At 47.5% G+C, this 20,850-nt stretch overlaps 1 protein-coding gene across 2 annotated transcripts in view; it reads right to left on the bottom strand.

The window, feature by feature from the left end:
* Positions 1-20,850, bottom strand: part of B4galt5 (beta-1,4-galactosyltransferase 5) — a 48,767-nt gene that overhangs the window by 10,568 nt on the left and 17,349 nt on the right. For both annotated transcript variants that reach the window (XM_028769757.1, XM_028769758.1), the window contains exon 2: positions 915-1,049. In XM_028769757.1, the coding sequence (XP_028625590.1) occupies positions 915-1,049 (135 nt within the window). The remainder of the gene's footprint in view (positions 1-914; positions 1,050-20,850) is intronic.

Genomic DNA, 20,850 nt, shown 5'->3' with positions numbered 1-20,850 from the left:
TAGATAGATAGATAGATAGATAGATAGATAGATAGATAGATAGATAGGTCTTTAAAAATTAAAAAAAAGCCAGCTACTGAAGGTCACTCAGCCCTCAAGGTCAAAATGCAACCCAAGGAGATGCGTTGGGCATTGTCCTGATGACTGGTTTAGACTAGAATGTGGCTTTTTGGAGAATAAAGAGCTGGTGGCTGGGCTGGGGCCGAGGCAGGGAGGAAGGCTGGGCAGATGGACCAGGCCAGAGGGGAGAGACTCAAGGACAGGAAAGGAGAAGGAAGACAGAGAGACAGAGCAACAACATGGTAGGACGGCAGCAGCCGCAACACTGCGCAGCCAAGCTAGACTACAGCTGAGTCTGCCACAGCAAAAGGCAATGGGCTCATACTATACAAACATCTGCACTTTTATTGTTAAACCTTTTGTGGGGAACAACAGGTCCCCCAAATGCCCCTGCGATAGCTGGGTGTAATGGTGAATACCTTTAATCCTAGCACTTGGGAAACAGAGGCAGGTGGATTTCTGTGAGTTTGAAGCCATGTCTGGTCTATATAAGGGGACATTGTCTCGAAAACAAAATGAGCCATATTTTAAAAGATAACGTTGAGTTCAGAATAAAAATCCCAGCACTCAGGAGGCAGAGGCAGGCAGATCTGAGTTTGAGGCCAGCCCTGGTCTACAGAGCAAATTTCAGGACAGCCAGGGCTACACAGAGAAACCCTGCCTTGAAAACCAAATCAAATACAACAAAAAGAAAGAAAGCAAATGCAGCCTTTTAGTCACTTCACACACCCTGAACAGAGCGGGGAGGACCTCTAGACTAGCCTGTCTTTCAACACATTCTTGTGGGGATAATTCCCAAGCCCTCCCTGCCTCTCTTGGGAGCAGACTTCTTAAGGCCCTCATCTCTAGCTTACCGGAGTCATTCAGGCTGCTGTTCCTCTTGGCATAGGCGCTGCGGACCACCTGCTCATAGACCTGGGCACCGATGGTCCTCACGTTGTCCCGCAGCAGGATGCTCTGAGCCTGCACCATGAAGAGGTAGGTGTTCACTGTGGAAAAGGAGGTGGAAGAGAAGTGACTAACAAGCACAGGTAGAAGCGTCTATCACACAGCGCTGGAGCTTTCTCTCCCTCTGAACCTTTAAAGCCTTCCACATCTCATCCCTGTTCTTCACCAAGGATTCAGGATCCTCATGATTCTTGGGTAGCCAGTAGGGCTCAAAGGAATTTCAATCAGCCTCAAGCAGGTATAGGAAAGCATACACTGCAGTTATGTCCCACCTGATCTGCAAACATCCACAGTGCCTTCAAGCACAGTGCCAATCAGAACAACCTTTACAGACCAATGGAAACACTTCCAACGGTCTCTGCTTGCTCTCAGCACACATCCACTTTAAACTTGCTCGTCACTCGGAATGAAGCTACAGGCTACTCTCCCCCACCCCTTCCATTCTCACCCTCCATCCCCACCCCAGCCCTGAGGTGTAGAATGATGGAGTAAAGCGCCCTGCCTGTCCACCAACACCCAAGGCAGTAAGGCACGCACAGGCTGAGTGCTCCTCAGGTAACCTGAGTAAACTGTGGTAAATGGGCAGTCACCCTCTGGGTGAGCTAGTGTGAGTAAACTCAGATGTCCTGTAGTAAATGGGCAGTCACCCCCTGGGTGAGCTGGTGCAGCAGCTCATTCAGGTTTACAGGAGCAGCCACACCCTGAGTAATATCCTCTTTCCTGGACAGCTACTCCACGTGACTCATCTCTGTTACAGGGACAGGACTGGCCTACAAGTCTTCCCTGGTAGTGTCTGAGGTGGAATCTTTAACACTTGGCTGCCCTCCAACATGGCCTCAGGCTATTGTACAGGGTTTACTGTCTTGGCACTCCTCCGTGCTCAGCACACACGGCCTTGGGCTGCCAATTCTGGCTTAACAAGCTGTATCCAATTGACACGCATTGTTATTATCCCCGCGCCCCACACATAACAGCCAGAGTCTGATGCTACACTGGCAGTGGGAATGGCATGGACAAAGCAGCTCAGTGTAGAGACCCCAGGCACTCAGCACCAGACTGGTCCACACTGAGAACAGCTTCAGCGCTGAGGCCACAGGATGCAATAGGGCTCTGTGCTGGAAGACGCATACATTCATCCCCACCCTCCAAGAACAGAACAGATACAGGGCTTGTTCTCCAGTGGCTGGAGAATGTCAGAATCTTTAAGAAGCTCGTGCACAAGACCGACATCTCCTTTTCTATCACCTTGCAGTGCAGTGCAGGGTCACAGCAGGAGGGCATGCCACAGTTCATCCATTAAACACAAGACTTAAACTTCTATGAGATCTCACTTGCTTTTGTGGCATTTTCCTATGTTCACATAACCCAGTCTCATTTCCAACAGACTGTTACACCAGCTGTTGGAAATCATCTTAAAAACAAGCAGTTGTTTCAATGGATGGGGCAGGGGGAGGGGTGTGTGTATGCACAGGTCTGTGACAGCTACAAGAGGGCGGAGCTTCAGTGCTGGCCTTCTTTCAAACAGGCCTTCTCTTGGCCTGCATGAAGCAGGCCTGGCCGACTGGTGAGTGGCAAAGCCAGTAAGCCTCCACTGCCTGGGGCTGGGGGTTCAAGCACAAGGCCTCACACTTGGCATTTTCACGTGGGCGCTATGGATGGAACTCAGGCTCTTTGGAAGCACTTTCCCTAGACACGTGTTTACAGAAGGTGCAGCATACCTGGGCACTGCAGACAATCCTCCCACCCCATGTACTGCAAAGGCTCTATCAACAGAGGGACTCTCCTGGCACAGCCATCCCCAAAGAGGGCTCAGAAAGCCAGGTTGTTGCATCTGCTCCCAGGCACTAGAACTAGGGCAGTCAGGGTTGGATCCAAAAGTTGTATCAAGCTCATAGATGACACCAATGTGGCTAGCCCAAGGGCACACCTGGAGACTCAGTGCTACAAGGGGCACATTTATTGTCCCTTCTTTGTCTCTCTTAATCTTCCTAAGGGGCTGGGCAGTGGTGGCACACGCCTTTAATCCCAGCATTTGGGAGGCAGAGGTGGGTGGATTTCTGAGTTCGAGGCCAGCCTGGTCTACAGAGTGAGCTCCAGGACAGCCAGGGGTACACGGAGAAACCTTGTCTTGAAAAACCAAAACCAACCAAACAAAAATATTTTGCTGGGCGGTGGTGGTGCATGCCTTTAATCCCAGCACTTGGGAGGCAGAGGCAGGCGGATTTCTGAGTTCAAGGCCAGCCTGGTCTACAGAGTGAGTTTCAGGGCAGCCAGAACTACATAGAGAAACTCTGTCTCGAAAAACAAACAAACAAACAAACAACAAAAAACAACAAAACAAATCTTCCTAAGGATTGAAGGAATTGAGAACTCCATCCACTCTGCAGTGACGTCTGAGCACCCTCAGCAGTGAGGAGGTATGTTAACCCACTGCTCCCTGCTGGCTCTACCCCTCAGAGCTTTTTGTTTGGATTTGTAGGGGTAAGTAGTGCGTCTGTGGAGGCCAGCATCATGTCTTCATCTCCCATCTCTTGCCACCTTGGTCTTAAGGACAAGGTCTCTACCTGAATCTGGTGCTCAGCAGCTAGTTGTGTAGGCTGGCCAGCCAGTGAGCTTTGGGAGATCAATCCTCGTCTCTGCCAGCTGAGTGCTGGAATTACAGGACCATACCAACCACACTAGTCTTTATGTGGGTGCCAAACTGAGATCCTCATGCTTGCCACAGAGTGCTTTATCCAGGGAGCATCTCCCGAGCCCTGCTTTGGTTCTTTTGAGACAGGGTCTCCCTAAAGAACCCAGGCTGACCATGAGCTGTGAGTTCAGGCTGGCCTTGAATTCACAAACCTCCAGCCTCAGCCCTAACGCTAAAATTTTAGGTGTGTGTCACTTTCCCCAACTACAATTGTTTTTTTCTTTTATAGGAACACATTGCTGCTGTGCTGTCACAGAGGAGTTCTACGCCTTACATGAAGCGGTGACTAGAATGAACTAGACTAGACTAGACCGTCAGTGTTGCTGTCCTACACAAAACTAGATGGAGTGTGCTAGACTTAGCCGTACACATCTGCTTCACTGCAGCTACAACTGATCCACAGTGGTCTCCTCTCTGACATATAAATCTCTAGGAACCTTCAAACTCCATCAGCACAGAGTTCCTGAGAAAGCCAATGCCAGCCTTCCCTTGTGGTCCCAGCCATGTTTCTGCTGTTGTGATAAAAACTGCCCTGATTAAAAAAAATTTAAAAACCCAACTAGGGAAGAAAGGCTTCGCTCTGCTTCCAAGCCCTGCTTATAGTCCATCGCCTTGAGGAGGTCAGAGTGTGAAGCAGCTAGGAGCGAGAGAAGTGGATGTGTGTGTGCTCGTTGGTCGGGGCTCAGCTGACTGTGGGCTCCTCTGCAGTTCAGGGCCTCTTAAAGGCCTGGCTTTGGGGCCAAGATGACACACTGGATAAAGGTGCTTTGGTCAATCTTGACCACCTGAGTTTGATGCCTGGGATTCAGGTTGTAGAAGACCCGACTCTTAAGAACTTCCAACCCTCATAAGTAATAAATCTAATTAAAATTTTAAATTGTTTTGCAACCTGTTATAGTAATAGTTATGAATGCTGTCTCCTGAATGAGTCTTGTCACTTGACTAAGAAATTCATGTACACACACACACACCTCACTAATGCTTTTCTGTTTAACCACAAGAACATGCCCAATCCTGAAAAAAAAAAATAAAAGAACAAGAAGGCAAATGTTGCCAAACAAAGAGAAATAGTCACAGATCCAGACTCGGCCTGTCTGAGATTAGTACCATCTAACAAACACCATCCAGAAAGAATGATTTCCAAGAACACAGGCAATCTGTAAGACATTGCCATCTGCAAAGAAAACTCCATTTTGGACTGAGTCCAAAATGTTCCCCAGTGACATTCAACACTATTTCTTACTCAACTTTCCCAGCCACTCCAGACAACCCCACTTCCACACGTGGACCTCCTACGGTGACTTAGCCTCCAACCTGGCTGTGCTGAGGGCAGACCCAGCTGTCCACAATGACAACACTGGTGCTCATGCTGACAGAGTCCAGGTGCAGACAGCAAGCTGCTCATCTGCTTCCCCAAAACTGCCAACTGAAGCCCCTGTCAGACAGACAGCAGACAGCTCAAGGCTCCTGCTAGTCCCCAAGCCAGCATCCAGCCCTGACATGTCACCAGCAACATCAACAGATTCTCTGCAGAACTGGCTAGAGAAAAAATCTGTTTGGGGTATTTCTGGTAATAAACCTACCATTCCTTGGCTAACGTCATAGAGATCTGCTAAATATTTGTAAAGAGCAGCCACAGCATGTTATTAATTCTTACTAAGCTTGCTAGAGGCAAAATCCCCTTAATCTTATTAGAGAAGCTGCTAAGTGCCCTTCTGTCACACACACAAAGTGACTAGCAGTGACAGACTGTATAGGACCCTACAAGTGTCCACCCTTCTGTTACATGCACAAGTCACTGAGATGACCTGTATACAGAAGCTTATGGGCATCCCTAGAAAGTCATTACTACACTTAGTCACACAAGCTAATGTCCAAGCAGACACATGACCTCCAGTCTAAACCTCTGCTCAGAACTCTGCCTTTATGAGAAGATGCGGTCTTGACCCTTTTTTCATAAGAGTGAACATGTTTTGTTTCAAATTACTTCTGGAGCATTGGCCATGTGGTTAGTTACTGCAGACAGAATCTGGTAGGTACAAACCTTGAGCTCTGGGACATCACAGTGGGCTTCACGCTGGCAAGCACCGCTCCCCCAACCCCCCACCATGGTCCTGCTCAGCACTGGTTCAACTGCAGTTAAAAGCCAATTTTAGCTTGATATCCAACTGTGAGGTGCTCAGTGGAGTCAGCAAATGCCTCCCACGGACTTCAGCCTTCTCTTGTGGAAACAGGAGAAAGCATGGGTTTGGGAGGCTGAGATAGCACAGAGCAGGCACCAGTTCAGGAATGCCACTGTCCTGTGTGGGCCGCTAAAGCGACACTTAGCACCAATCAGCCTTGCTGAGGAGTGACACTGTGATTATTACCCTGCCCCATGCCTACACTGAGGAATCTCATAACCATGACACAGATAAGACAAACTTTGCCACGCAGCTGTGGCTTACTCAGAGCTAGCATTCCTCTTTCCTCTGGGTTCTAATCGACCTGCAATTTTCTCTTACACACACAGAAAAAAAAATCCCTCACAAAACTACCAGATTGAAAGGAAAATAATGGGACATAATGAACCCAAGAGGAAAAGAAACATCAGGAGTAAATACACCTAGGAGTATTTGTTGTAGACCTGTGCACTAGTTAGTGTGCCTAGAAAGCAAGGCACAGCACAGTGGGCAGCTGTCTGCACGACACTCAGATGTTAAGTACCACTCTGAAAGGCATGACCTTGAAGAAAGTGTCCAGGACTAGACTTCAAGTGGGCCAACTAACAAATACTCAAACAAATAAATCCCCACCCCTATCCTAATCATCAAGGTTCTATCCAAAGCCAACCCTAGGGACTTGCTCCTTCCTGCAAAGCTGCCCTTCAAAGGCAGGAAGAGGCCAGCCTGCACTACACAGTGAGTTTCTGGCCATCCATCCCTGCAGAAGCAGGAAGATGGTCCCCAGTTCAACCTGGTCTACACAGCAGTAAGGCTCAGTCTTGGTCTGTGTGATGGATAAACACCTGACAACTTGTTTAATCTCCAAGACCTACACTCTGGAAGGCACCAGTGGTGATATCTCTGTCACATGGGTAACACAGAGGACCAAAGTGCATGCGTCAGAAGACAGTAATGTGACAGCAGTGTGCTGGAATACCTTCTGAGAGCACTGACTTCTATGACTGACACCAGCTATGTTTCTGAATAACTGAATCCCAACCTAACCACCAGAGATTACAGAGTCCCGGTTGTCAGGGAAGAATAAACATTGATTCTGCTTCTCCATGGCTTCCTATGGAGTCAATGTCCTTCCTGCTTCCTGCTGCCCCAGTGTGTTTTCTAAGGGCTGTGTGTGTAACTTCGGAGATCATTGTTGCAGGCCGTTTGCTGCCTTTGAGTCACAGAAGCAGAAACAGAGGTCTGCCTAAGTCATCTGACCTTGCAAAGCCAGACTTCACCACAGGGCTCTCTCTGGAGTCCAGGTCTCCCAAATGCCCCAAACCGTTCTCGTGTCATTCTCTGATATGATCTTTTTACTGCCAGGGTCACATGCCCAACTGATTCCCAGTATTCCTCAGTGCTGAGCACCAACACAACATGGCAGGAGCCATTCTGAGCACCTTCAGAGATCTATAAAGCCTGAAAACTTTGGTGCTAGAATGAGAGTCACTGACTTAAACATTTCAAATCTACTCACTGCGCACACCGAGACAGCGCAGAGAGAGAAGTTATGACACAGTTTCTTTTTAAACAGAAGCTATAAAGCTAGAGAGATGACTCAGCAGTTAGTGCTTACTGAACAGTCATGAGATCCAGAATTCAGATCCCTGCACCCATGCAGTGAACCTGACACCCCAGCTCCAGGGTGGGGAGACAGGGGGATGGATTCCCAGGCCTTGCTGACTGTGAGTCTAGCTGAGGAAACTCAAGCCCTAGGTCCCTGGAAAAGAATCTGCTTCAAAGGCATAGGGGAAAAGTGACAGAAGATGATGCTCCGTGACATGTGACACAGGCGGACATGGGGCACATACAAGCATACATGCACTCATACAGACATTTAGCTGGGCAAAGTGGCATATGCCTTTAATCCCAGCACTTGGGAGCTAGAATCAGGTGGATCTCTGTGAATCTGAGGACAGCCTGGTCTACACAGTGAGTTCCAGGACAGCCAGGTCTCACATAGTGAGACCCTGTCTCAGAGGGATGGAGGGTGGTGGAGGGAGAAATTCTCAAACACATGGATATTCACACATAAATAAATCTTTTTTAAAACAAGAATTACTTATTTGTGTTACGTATAAGAGTATACTGTAGCTGTCCTCAGTCTTCAGACACAACAGAAGAGGGCATCAGATCCCATTACAGACAGCTGTGAGCTACCATGTGGCTGCTGCGAATTGAACTTGGATCCTCTGAAAGAGGAGTCAGTGCTCTTAACTGCTGAGCCCTCTCTCCAGCCCCCCACCTCCCCGACCCCCCCCCCCCAAAAAAAAGCTATAAAAAGTAACTGTGGTGTCTCATGTCTGTAATCTCAGCAGAGACTCGAATCCAGAGGATTGGGAATTCAAGGTCATCCTCATCTTTAGTAAGTGTTTGAGCTAGCCTGGGCTACATGAGACCCTGGTTTGTTTTGTTTTTGTTTGTTTTAAAGCCAGTCCTGGTAATCCATACCTTTAATCCCAGCTCTCAGGAGGCAGAGGAAGGCTAGTCAAGGCTACACAGTGAGACCTCATATCAAAAACAGGTAAACAAACAAACCAAGAAAGACTGGCTTTTAGAAAGGAAAAAAAAAACAGCTACATGTCCTTCCTCTAAAACGTAAGGAGACCGTCAGCTGCAGAATGTGCACACATGAATTATCACAGCCTTTAATGCTCTGAAGCAAAGGAAGGTGTTTACGGAGACGGGAGGTGGAATCACACAGGAAAAAGGACAAACAAAGGCTTTCACTGCAGGCTCACTCGGAGAGAAACTGCCTTTTGCTTTCCAAGGCCTTCAGATCCCAGACACAAAAACCACTCAGTCAGTCCATCACAAGTTGTTTGCAGTCAAATTATTTCCAAACATTAAAAAATAAAATAGCCGGGCAGTGGTGGCACACGCCTTTAATCCCAGCACTTGGGAGGCAGAGACAGGCAGATTTCTGAGTTCGAGGCCAGCCTGGTCTACAGAGTGAGTTCCAGGACTGCCAGGGCTCCACAGAGAAACCCTGTCTCGAAAAACCAAAATAAATAAATAAATAAATAAATAAATAAATAAATAAATAGGCTGGAGAGATGGCTCAGTGGCTAAGAGCACTGACTGTTCTTCCAGAGGTCCTGAGTTCAATTCTGAGCAACCACATGGTGGCTTACAACCATCTGTAATGGGATCTGATGCCCTCTTCTGTTGTGTCTGAAGACAGCGACAGTGTACTCATAAACATAAAAAAAAATAGAGAAATATTTAAAAAATAAAATAAAGTGGTACAATCAACAGCCATGCAGTGTCTTGAAAACAATCCTACAAACTTGCCAGTCTTGTATTAAACGGCACTCGATTTGACGTGAACATATCTAAACAACGCTCACTGGGCGGCTCAGGACAGCCTGGTCAGTCAGTTCCCACTCTGACTGACGCTGCTTATGACAACAAGTTCTCTGCATATTGATATAGGTAGGAATATAAGTTCTAACTGCAACAAAGACTGTTTAATTCTGAGCAGCACGACACTGACCAACCCTCACAAGTCCCCACACCAGGCACACGCCCACAGACAGTTCAGCAAAGACGTTCAAGTGTGACACTACATGCCCAAGGGGAACCCTGGGCCAGAAGAAACTGCACACAGCCCTGAGATACTGTTAGCATCACACATGTGTTGACCAGCACCCACTGTGCTCTGGACTGGGTAGTGAAATAGAAAAAGATACTGAGGGAGGTGCAACCACCTGCAAAGCTATGTGTCTGGTCTCTCATCCCAGCCTCTCTCTCTCTCTAACTACAGCCTTGTTCTGTCCTGTGATAGCAGGTTTCTGCTGCTGCCTGTTCTTGCCTTTCCTGATGCCCTTCCATCCCACGGCTGAACTGCCCACTCCTATCTCTGGTCTTCCCAGTTGACATGCCTACCATGACTCTGCCTGCTTCATCAAGAGGCATCTTGCCCTTAAGCTGCAGCCTGCCACACAGCACATGTGCTGCCATGGGCACCTGCTACTGCCATACCTGAACAACCTCAGCTTTACAAAAGCCAACAAGGGATGCCACATTCTCAAGTCCTCCTCCTTGTCTTCAAGCCCAGAAGAGAGAGCTTTCCAGAACCAGATCTATATAAATTGTAACTCAGTACTGACAAAGGCTGCAGCACCCTCTCTGGAGAGCCATACCTACACCACACAAATGGCAGACAGGGGTGGTCTTCTGGCTTTGTGTGGTGTGAGAGCACACATATAACCTTGGCACTTGAGATGTACCAGAAAGGAAAGGCTACATATCAAGTTTGAGGCTAGCCTGGACTATGTGGGACCCTGTCTTAAAAGAACAAAAAACAAAACTTCCTCCTAAGGGAAATGGATGCAGGCACAGAGAGGTCTGGGCTGAAGTCACACGGCAGCCCAGCATACTTACCCTGAACAGCTTAAACAGATGCATGGGGCGGATGAGATGGCTTAGTGTGTAAGACTGTTTGTTGCCACCCTGTTACCTGAGCTGGATCTCTGGGACCCACATGACTTCCATATATGTGCCCTGGTAGTCACACATCCACAGATACATGAACATACAAACAAAACGACAAATGTAATTAAAAAATTAAAAAGCGGGGCTGGTGAGATGGCTCAGTGGTTAAGAGCACTGACTGCTCCTCCAGAGGTCATGAGTTCAAATCCCAGCAACCACATGGTGGCTCACAACCATCTATAATGGGATCTGATGCCCTCTTGTGGGTGTCTGAAGACAGCTACAGAATACTTACATATAATAAATAAATAAAAATTTTAAAAAAAAAAATTAAAAAGCAACTTCTACAAATGAGAAGAGTAGCCAGAGTTCGGAATCAAAGGCACTCTGCAGTATGCTGGTCTCTCTGCTGTACCAGGGCACAGAACCTTTACAGATTCAGTAGCAAGAACAGAAAGCAAAGGAGATATAAGGAAATCCATCCATCCATCATCCATCCATCATCCATCCATCATCCATCCATCATCCATCCATCCATCTTTCCTTCCCTCCCCTTTCTTTTCCTTTCCTTCCTTTCTTGGGCAGGGTCGCACTATGGAGTCCTAGAATGCCTGGAACTCTCTATATAAACCAGGCTAGCCTCAAACTCACAGAGCTCTCTCTGTCTTTGTCTTGATTGTGGGGATTAAAGGAATGTGGCACCTGGCTATTAAGAGAGTTGGGTTTGTTTTGTTTTGTTTTTCTTGTTTTTGTTTTTCAATTATTTATTTTCTTTCTTTGTTCCAATAAAACATTTTCCCAACCCTATGGAAAGCTGTTGTAATAATAAAGACTTCTGTGTCAAACTTGACCAATTTTCCACTCTTTGGCATACAGACCAAGTCAAATTTCTTTTAGGTGATACTCCACCCTCCACCACCACTACCACCACCACCCCGCAACCCAGGCTGGCCTTAAACTTGCATCTTCCTGCATTAGCTTTCCATTAAGGTTCCAAATGTCCTCTCTGACTCAGCTTCTGCGCTGACCCTCTTTCAGAAGGCCATCATCCCTCTTTGTGTCTAGTGAGGATGATACTATAATCGGATTACTGTTAGCCTGGAAGATCCTAATAGATTAATGGGGTTATCCATTCTTTGAGAACTTCAGTTTCTAAGAAGGCATCATCCCAGTTTATATTAGCACCCAACTTGCCAAACATTTGAGATCAGAGCCAAGTTTCTATCAGAGTAGCTGACGATACAGAGAAAGCACTAAACCTACCCAGTCTGAGGCATATACACAAGGCTTTCCAGAGCAGTCTGAAGGTGGAGGCTTCCCTCCAGTCTACACAAAAGGCTGCAGCTAACGCTTGTCTGCAGCCCCAGACAGCAATGCAGAACGTACAGAAGACAGAGATGGGTGGCACTCCTCTCCTGTGATCTATGGCAGAAGAATGCATGCCTGACAAAGCTGATAGTTGATGGATGTAGTTGGTGCTTGCTTTTAATCCTAGTACTTGGGAGGTAGAGCCATCTCTGTGAGTTCCTGGCCATCCAGGTCCACACAGTGAGACGCTGTCTCAAAACACAGTTGCAGGAGAAGTTTCATTTTGGATACATCTAAATTGCCAAATAAACCTAAGTCAAAATATATTAAAACTAAAATCCCTGTAAATGATCAGGGATCATGATTCAGGGGTATACATAGGCCCCAGGTGGCTATGTAAGAAGTTAAGGCATCCAGTGACTATCTCATGCCCCCAAGCCATTATTTGGTTTAGAAATCTACCATGCCACTTACTGGGCTGGAGAGATGGCTTAGGAGTTCAGAGCATGTATCATTCTTACAGAAGGACCGGAGCTCAATCCCCAGCACTCACTTCAGGTGGCTCTCAAAGGCCTGTAACTCCAGCTCGAGAGACTCTAACACCTCGGCCTCCAGGGGTACACTCACACACATGACATACACAAACATATATGATTAAAGGTAAAATAAATCTTAGGTCCAAGTCCTCATGTTTGGCCTGACTTAGAAGAGAGTCCATGAAGCCTGCAGGCCCTGTGGTGCATGCCTGCATGTTCACAAGTGGAGGCAGGAAGATTGAGGGCTCAAGATCATCATTGGCTTTATAGCAAGACCTTTAGAGCCAGCTCACGGAATCTCGTCCACACACACGGGTCCACACGCCTGAGTGCAAAGGGAGAGCCTTGAGCACTTCCATCCTTGCCACTCCAATGCCTATCACAGCACGCTATAAGCAGCTCTGTAAGGCCATGGCCTCAGACAACGCCCCTGCTGCATCCTGGTCTTTCAGAAAGCAACACATCACTACAACAAAGTATTTGCTTTGGAAGCAAAGAGGCATCGGAGGAAGGACAGCCAACATCACCTCTGTAGGCATTCCCAAACTCAGCTTACTCATTCCCAAGCCAGAGTTATGGTTACCCTTTCCAAGGTCATTCTCATACAGCAGTTACAGATAATAAAGGAAACACACAAGCAAGTAAAGGGATGAACGAACAGGTTGGCGGCTGAAACCTAGCCCATACTGACACCACGCTGGCAACCATATCACTCAGAAATGCAGCAAAAATTAAATTACAGTGGCTGTAATAGATTTGGCACTTTATTTTTAAATATTAACAAGACTGCCAGGGGGAGTACATTTATCAAGGGACGGAGCTCAGCAGCAGCCCTGCTCACTCAGAGGCCAATTAGCATTTCCCTTCTTGCCTGACAACAACATCTCTGGGTGCTCAAAGCCTCTTGGGATTCTGGATTTGCAGCTCCTGGCCTGTGTTGTGCCAAAAGATCAGTGCACCAGGCTAGGCATGCAGGGCTAACCCAGCAAACCTGTCTGGCTTTGTTTCGTTTCTTTTCCTGTCTGAAGATTAAAACTCAACATGCCTCTGACCTCCACAAGCACACCATGGCATACGCACAGTTATAGGAATGCTTTTGTTTTAATCCCAGGTGTAGGATATGGGGCTGCTTCAGACTGTCCACAGTAGCTAGGATTTGCCTCGTGCTCTAGCAAGCGCAGGATTTTGCCAGCTGCAGATAGTTTCTGCAAGTGTGTGATGTTTAGAATTCCAAAGACTCTGGAAAGGTTATAGAAACGCTAGATAGAGCCCAGAGAGGGCTGCGGTTGCTCCTCCTGCTGCTGGTTGCAGTAGGTCCAGTTGTTGTGCACAAAGAAACGACAAGAAACGGGTATCCTAATGGCAAAGATCAAGCTTGCCCCAGGGATCTTGCTGCCCCTAATCAACAACCAACTTAGCCCACTTGGAAAACTCCAGTGAGAGACCCCGTCTCAAAAGACAAGGTGGACAGCAACTAAAGAACCTGAAGCTGACCTCCATGCACAACACACGGGTACTGATGTTTAGTTTCTCTTCTTGCCTAGTCTTCTCCTCCTGACTTATCTTTAAAGTCAGCCAAGGCTACAGCTGGCGAGATTATTCAGTGGTGAAGAGCACTGGCGGCTCCTCCGAAGGTCTGAGGTCTGGTTCCCAGCATACACAGGATTCTTAACCATCTCTAACTCCAGTTCCAGGGTATCCAACACCCACAAGATTCTTAACCACCTATAACTCCAGTTCCAGGGTATCCAGCACCCATAGGATTCTTAATCATCTATAACTCCAGTTCCAGGGTATCCAGCATCTACTTTTGGTCTTTACCAGAAGCCCACATGGTACACAGACATACATGCACACCAAATACCCATACAGAATAAAGGAGGAGGCAGGCAGGTCAGCTGAACCAACATTCATCAGCAGCAGGGCCACCTGAGCCTCTTAGTTCAATGTCAGCAGTTTGCAGCTGTGGGCTCTATCCTGCTGCCTGGAAGATCACTGAAGGCTGGTTAACCCCTAATTTTTTAGGCTGTCTCGAGGCTATCCCAAGTCATTCCTGAATTCAAATACCCACAAGCCCTTCTCCAGAGCCTTAGAGTCTGTCCACTGTGCTCTAACTCACACCCAGTCCCGTCCATACACTGCATACCTCTGGAGCCCTCCCACAGAACAGCTGTCTACTGAAGGGCAAATGCCAAGCCCGTTAGGGATTAGAACACAAACAGGTGTGCCAGTGTTTCCACACCTGTAATCCTAACAAGGGCTGACGCAGGACACGCTAAAGACCAGCCTGGACTACACAGCAGAAGTCCGTCTCAACAAAAACAACAGAACGCTGTGTGTTCCAACTACAACATCCTACCCTAGACACCCCTCTAAGCCAGCTTTCTAGAAGCGTCTTGCTAATTTGCAGTTAGAACAAACACACTCAAGAAAATGACATTCCCAGCAAGACACCAATGCTCCCTGTGGGGATGAGAATGTGCCTGCATTTTGGCCCAGTAACTGACGCTGGGAGCAACACAGGCAGAGATGAAGTTAGGCTATTAGCTGAGGCTGTGCTAACGCGCAGCTCTAGACAGTCCTGCTAGCCCATTCCAGCCTTCCAAGCACACCCATGAGTTACAGACAGGGACATAGAAAGATGAAAGTCAGAGCTGGAAATGGAGCTCAGCGCCTGTTTCTTGTGTAGGAAGCCCTGGGTTCAATTCCAGCACCATGAAAAGAAGAGATGGAGGCTGCTTAGTGATGACTGCCCCAGGGCTGGCATAGGGCAAGCAAGGAAGCAAACCAAAGAGTCCTGGGATCAAAGCAGAGCTGGACTGTCACAGATGAGCAGAAAGAGTGGAAGCCCCTCCCTTGTTCCTCTACTGTCCCAAGAGCATAGGAGCAGTCCTGCAGTGGTCATAGGACAAGCACTAGCCATAGCTTAAGAGGTTCCCTCTGGTGTGGGAGCTCTCTAAAGGACAAGCCTTGTAAAGAATCAAGAGATTTAAGAAGATTAAGATCAGCCCATGCACAGTGACATCCAGCATCACTGAGCCCAGGAACCAGCTAGGGTTGTGGCAAGGCTTCCCAGACTTCCCTCCTGCACACATCTTAGTAATGAAGAAAGTTAATTAAGACTTCAGTTTTGTCTAACTTTGATAAAAGAGGCTTTATAATAATCCCTACTTTATGAAAACAGAACAAGAGCAATTATTATAGGGGCTGCAAAGACTTGGAGAACCTTGACCACCTGCCTGTCCATCTGCCTCACAGTGAGCACTGTCCATGTCCACGCTTACTATACGCACTGTATGCAAAGACAACAAGAGAACAAAGGGCACCTCATGTTTCTTGCCCCACCCCCCCATAGCTACCTCAGAAATGCTGGGATGACTAAATGGATTATGAGAATTGACCAGACTGGTCTCTCAGACAGTAGTCTAGGCCCAGCTCCATTTGCAGAGTGTGTGTGTGTGTGTGTGTGTGTGTGTGTGTGTGTGTGTGCCGCAGACAGGTTCTCACTATGGCGTCTAAGCTGTCCTTCAATTATGTAGACCAGGCTAGCCTTGAACTCAAGAGATCTGCCTGCTTCTGCCTTCCCAGTGCTGGAATTAAAGACGTGTAGCTTGACCAGTTTCATTGTTAAAATGACCTCTTACCTCTAGCTTTCTTTCCCACCCTTTAAAAACCTGAACAGAACTTTTGTGAAACTGCTAGTCCTGATATGAAACTGAGCATTAATCTTCATCTGACCTGCTGCTCTAACACTGCCAGCTCTTAGACAAGGTCAATGCTGGCTAAACAAACAAGTGTCTTGTTCCTGTTCGACTGAGCTTTCTGCAGTGGACTGGACTGGAGTCCTGAGCCCCAGAGTCAGGTTCTCCATCGCACATGGTCACAATGGACTGAGATGTGGCAGAGCACTCAGTCAGGCAGAGGCAGCAAAACAGAGTGCTTACCCAGGACTTAGGAGGCCCTAGGTTAAAACCCAAGCACTCTCAGCAAACCCAACCAACCAACCAACCAACCAAAACTAAAACCTATCAACTAAGTAAACCTTGGGGCTGAAAGGCTCAGAGGTTAGAAGCACTAACCGCTCTTCAGAGGACCTGGATCTAACCTCTGAGGAACTGCTTTTTTTGTATCCTATTATTATTACTATTGTTGTTGTTGTTATTGTTCTTATTTATTAGGTAGGTCTCATGTAGCCCAGGCTAGGCTAGCCTTAAACTTGATATATAGGTGAGGATGAATTTCTGTTTCCTTGTCTCTTCCTCCTTCGTGCTGGGATTACAAGCATTTACCATCACACCAAATCTATGCAGTACTGAGAACTAAGTCTATGCAATGCCAAGAATCTAAGCCATGCATGTTCAACTGGGTACATCAGTAGCCTCATACTGATTTCTTAACATCTTTTACTTATCAACATTTGAGTTGCCGGGCGGTGGTGGCCACGCCTTTAATCCCAGCACTTGGGAGGCAGAGGCAGGCAGATTTCTGAGTTCGAGGCCAGCCTGGTCTACAGAGTGAGTTCCAGGACAGCCAGGGCTACACAGAGAAACCCTATCTCGAAAAACCAAAAAAAAACAAAACAAAAAAAAAAAAACAAAAAACCATTTGAGTGTCCACTGCAGTAAGCAACAGTACTCTAAAGGCATTAATATGGACACAGAGGGAGTCTGGCCTCCATAAGAAGGACACCTGGACCCAAACACTGGTTTTGCTTCAAGTCTTATTTAAGCTCACTGACAATCTTCCCACCTACACAATGGACAAGACAACAGTCCCTGGGGTGAGCAAGGGTGATCAGTGGACACGAGCAGTACTCACACGAGAAGTACTCACGCGAGCAGTACTCACACGAGCAGTACTCACACGAGCAGTACTCACGCACACAGTCTACACAGAGAGCTCCAGGACAGCCAGGGCTACAGAGGATGACTGTCTCAAAATGAAACAACAAAAATAACAAGAAAAGCCAGACACGGACGTGATGGCTCACACCTGTAATCTCAGCATTCTAGTGGCTACCGCAGGACTGCCACAAGTGCAAAGCTAGCCTAGGCTACAGACGCCTCCTGCCTGGGATGCCTGAACAGTGCTGACCCAGGGAGCCTATTTTAGATGAAGCACTTAACTTCCTATGTTAACCCCAGCTTTTACATTTAGGCCAGGACAGCTAGAGCTGGGCAGGAAGTCTGACTCAGAAGCCTGTGAAGCTGAGTTCAATCCCTGGGTCCAAGGCTGAAAGAGAGTGGACTCCTGAAAGCTGTCCTCTGATTCTTACTACACAAGCAAGAAGACCTAAACCCAATTCCCTCCCAGGAGGATATTCTTAATCCCAGCAATGGGAAGGCAGAGATCTGCTTGTCTCTTGTAAGGACAGTGTGAAAGGATTTGTAATTTTACAGACAAACTGGGAACTCAGGAAAGTCATATTCACACCATCCTGGAAACGTCAGACAATAACCACAGCCAACTCAGAAAGCAAACGCAGGTCACCACCTAGACGGAGTTCTCAAATCTATCAGAAGCTGTGCATCGTTTTTAAAGCTTTTTGAGACAGTTTCATATAACCCAGGCTGGCCTTGAACTTCCAATATAGCCAAGAAACAAACAAACAAAAAGACGTTGGACTCTGGATCCTCTCGCTGCAGACTTGAGAGTAAATGAGTATATGTGTCTGTGACCTACCTGAGAGCTGGGATTACAGGTATCTGCCACCAGGCTTAGTTTGTAAAGCCTTAGTCTGTTGGAAATACAAAGAAACCCACATGCTTCGAGCCAAAAAATGCATGAAAAGTGATCAATCTGGACAGTGCTGAGAGTTCTCCTCATCCCAGATCCTCAGGTACTGATGTCGTCTTTTCTGACTGGACGCCCACAAAGCTCCATGGAGCCAGAGGACCACCAAAAGAACCATGAATTACTAATAACGCCTTTGGCATCAAAGCAGAATTCGGAAACCCAGAAAGTATTTATGGAGTAAGAGGAAGCAGCATCTGCCCAAAACCATGCAAGTAGTAGCATCACAGCATCTAGGAAGGTCCACTGCTTCTTCTGATCTCTCCTCTCTCTTCCTGCCCTTCTCTCCACTCTGAAGACAGGGTTTCCCTAGGTTGCCCAGACCAGTTCAAATTCTTTCTGTCGTCCAGTTCTTAATTTTAGCCCTAATTATGACTTCTTTTTGTCATCCCTCTTGAATTCCAATGCTATCTATTTACATTCTCTGCACTGATTCACTGGGCCAGCATCAGGTAACTGCTTCATGCATGAGAATGAGCGGAGATAGAGGGCAGAGAGAAGATCAATGCCAGTCCCTGCACAGAGCATGCACCCAGCACCCCGAGACCCAAAGACTGATACGTTCTCAGATCACAGACACACACTGCTTTAGTCTGCAGCAGCCCAGGGGGTCTCCTCTCAGCTGTCAGTCCCGAATGAGGGTAGCAGGTACTAGCCACAGAGCCAGTCAACAACTCAAAACTCAAATCTACTTTTCTGGTAGCAAGAGGAAGTTAGGACTGGTAACTTCTCACATGTTACCAACAAGTCTTATGTGGGGGTGACTTTGCTTCTCAGGGGGCAGTAAATAGAGTTTTCACAGCCATAGGAAAGAGTACTACTGGTCCCAGGGAATAAAGGCCAGGGAGGCTACCAAATGTCCTGCAACTTCCCAAGACAGACACCATCCTGCCTGGACTATCAGCAGGGCTGAGACCAGGGACCCTGTTTTGGATGAAGTTTTAACTTCTCTATGTTAACCTCACCTTTTAAATTAGGCCAGTCCAGAGCTACAGAGTGAAGCCCTGTCTCAAGAGTTCCATCTCCCTGCCCAAGGTTGAAGTAGAGAACAAACTTCTGAAAGCTGTCCTCTCATCTTCACAGAAAGGTTTTGTTTGTTTGTAACAGAGCAACTACCCAGTAGCTTCCTTTCTGCAGGACAAGGACGGTGCTGATGACCTGCTCCTACTGTGCTGTGAGCTGTCTTAACTGTGGGAGGCTCTCTCCAGGACCTCTCACTGGGTAAAGATTTGCAGAAAGCAGCTTCTGCTTCAGTGATGACTGAGGACCTATGACAGACCAGAGACTCCTCAGAGAGCAAGAACAACCAGGAAAAAACTAGTCTTTGGAAAGCTACCAAGTCTAACACAAGACAGAATTCTGAAGGAGAATCCCAGGAGTGAGACAATATGGCAGCTGTTCTGCCCCTCAGGGCTTCAGCCAATTCCAGGTACCAGGAAGAAGGCTAAAAAGTGCAACATACCTTGGAACAGGACCAAAATCATTAATAACAGCAGACAGCCTTGCAGACCTGTGATAGCCTCTCAGGGCTGAAGAAACATAGACAAAAGGACAGGAGGTTCCATTCAAGTGCTTCAGGGACGGTCTGAGTGCCAGGGGACTGGCCAAGAGAACACTTAGGTCCTCTGCTGGCAGTTGCAGGACCACCAGAAGGATGCCAGCAAACCAGAGCAGAAGGAACCTGACTAAACGCCACCCTGAGGACAGCTTGGCTGCTGTCAGTCAGCTTTCCATTCTTATACCAAAGTTCTCTAGACAATTAGTTGATAAAAAAGAAAAATAGTTCATCTATAAAAAAAGATAAGGCAGGAAAGTAGAATGTTCTAGACCAGCCTGGGGTTTGTAGCAAAGAAACAATGGCAGTTGCCGGGCAGTGGTGGCACACGCCTTTAATCCCAGCACTTGGGAGGCAGAGGCAGGCGGATTTCTGAGTTTGAGGCCAGCCTGGTCTACAGAGTGAGTCCCAGGACAGCCAGGGCTACACAGAGAAACCCTGTCTCGAAAAACAAACCAAAAACAAAAAGAAAGAAAGAAAGAAAGAAACAATGGCAGTGAGATGAACTCACTGCTCAGGCTGATGACCCGTGTTCAATCCCTGGACTTCATATGATAAAGAACAGTTGTCCTCTGACCTCTGCACTTGCAGCATGACATGTCTGTGTCTGTACACACTAATTAAAAATTAATGTTAAAAGACAGTGACACAAGCCAGGTGTGGTAATGCGGGCCTTTAGTCCCAGCACTCAGGAGGCAGAAGCAGATGATCTCTGCCAGTTCAAGGCCAGCCTGGTCTACACGCCATGTTCCAGGACAGCCAGAGCTATAGAGAAACCTGTCTCACCTTGCTCCCCCTTCCCCTCACCCTACCCCCATCCCCACACAAAAGAGTGACAGTAGGAACATAAGGTAATTGGTAGATGCCTGGCTAGCATTTGTTTGTTTGTTTGTTTGTTTGTTTTTTGTTTTTCAAGACAGGGTTTCTCTGTGTAGCCCTGGCTGTCCTGGAACTCACTCTGTAGACCAGGCTAGCCTCTAACTCAGAAATCCGCCTGCCTCTGCCTCCCAAGTGCTGGGATTAAAGGTGTGCGCCACCACTGCCCGGCCTGGCTAGCATTTTTATGAAGCCCTGAGTTCCATTTACAGGTCTGTAAACTGCGCTTGGTGGCAGCACAGGGGAGGTGAGGCAGGAAGGCCAGGATTAAAGGTCATCTTCCCACCTGGAGGAATGGCTCAGTACTCAGGAGCAATCGATCTCATAGAGGACCCGAATTCAGTTCCCATCACCTTCATCGGAAGGCTGGAAACCATGTGTAACCTCAGCTCCTGGGGATTTAACACCCGCTTCTGGCCTCTGTGGACACCCATGTATATG

Source organism: Grammomys surdaster, unplaced genomic scaffold (genome assembly GCF_004785775.1).
Source record: "Grammomys surdaster isolate TR1022 unplaced genomic scaffold, NIH_TR_1.0 193, whole genome shotgun sequence".
NCBI lineage: Eukaryota > Metazoa > Chordata > Mammalia > Rodentia > Muridae > Grammomys > Grammomys surdaster.
This window is presented reverse-complemented; position numbering and strand designations above follow the sequence as displayed.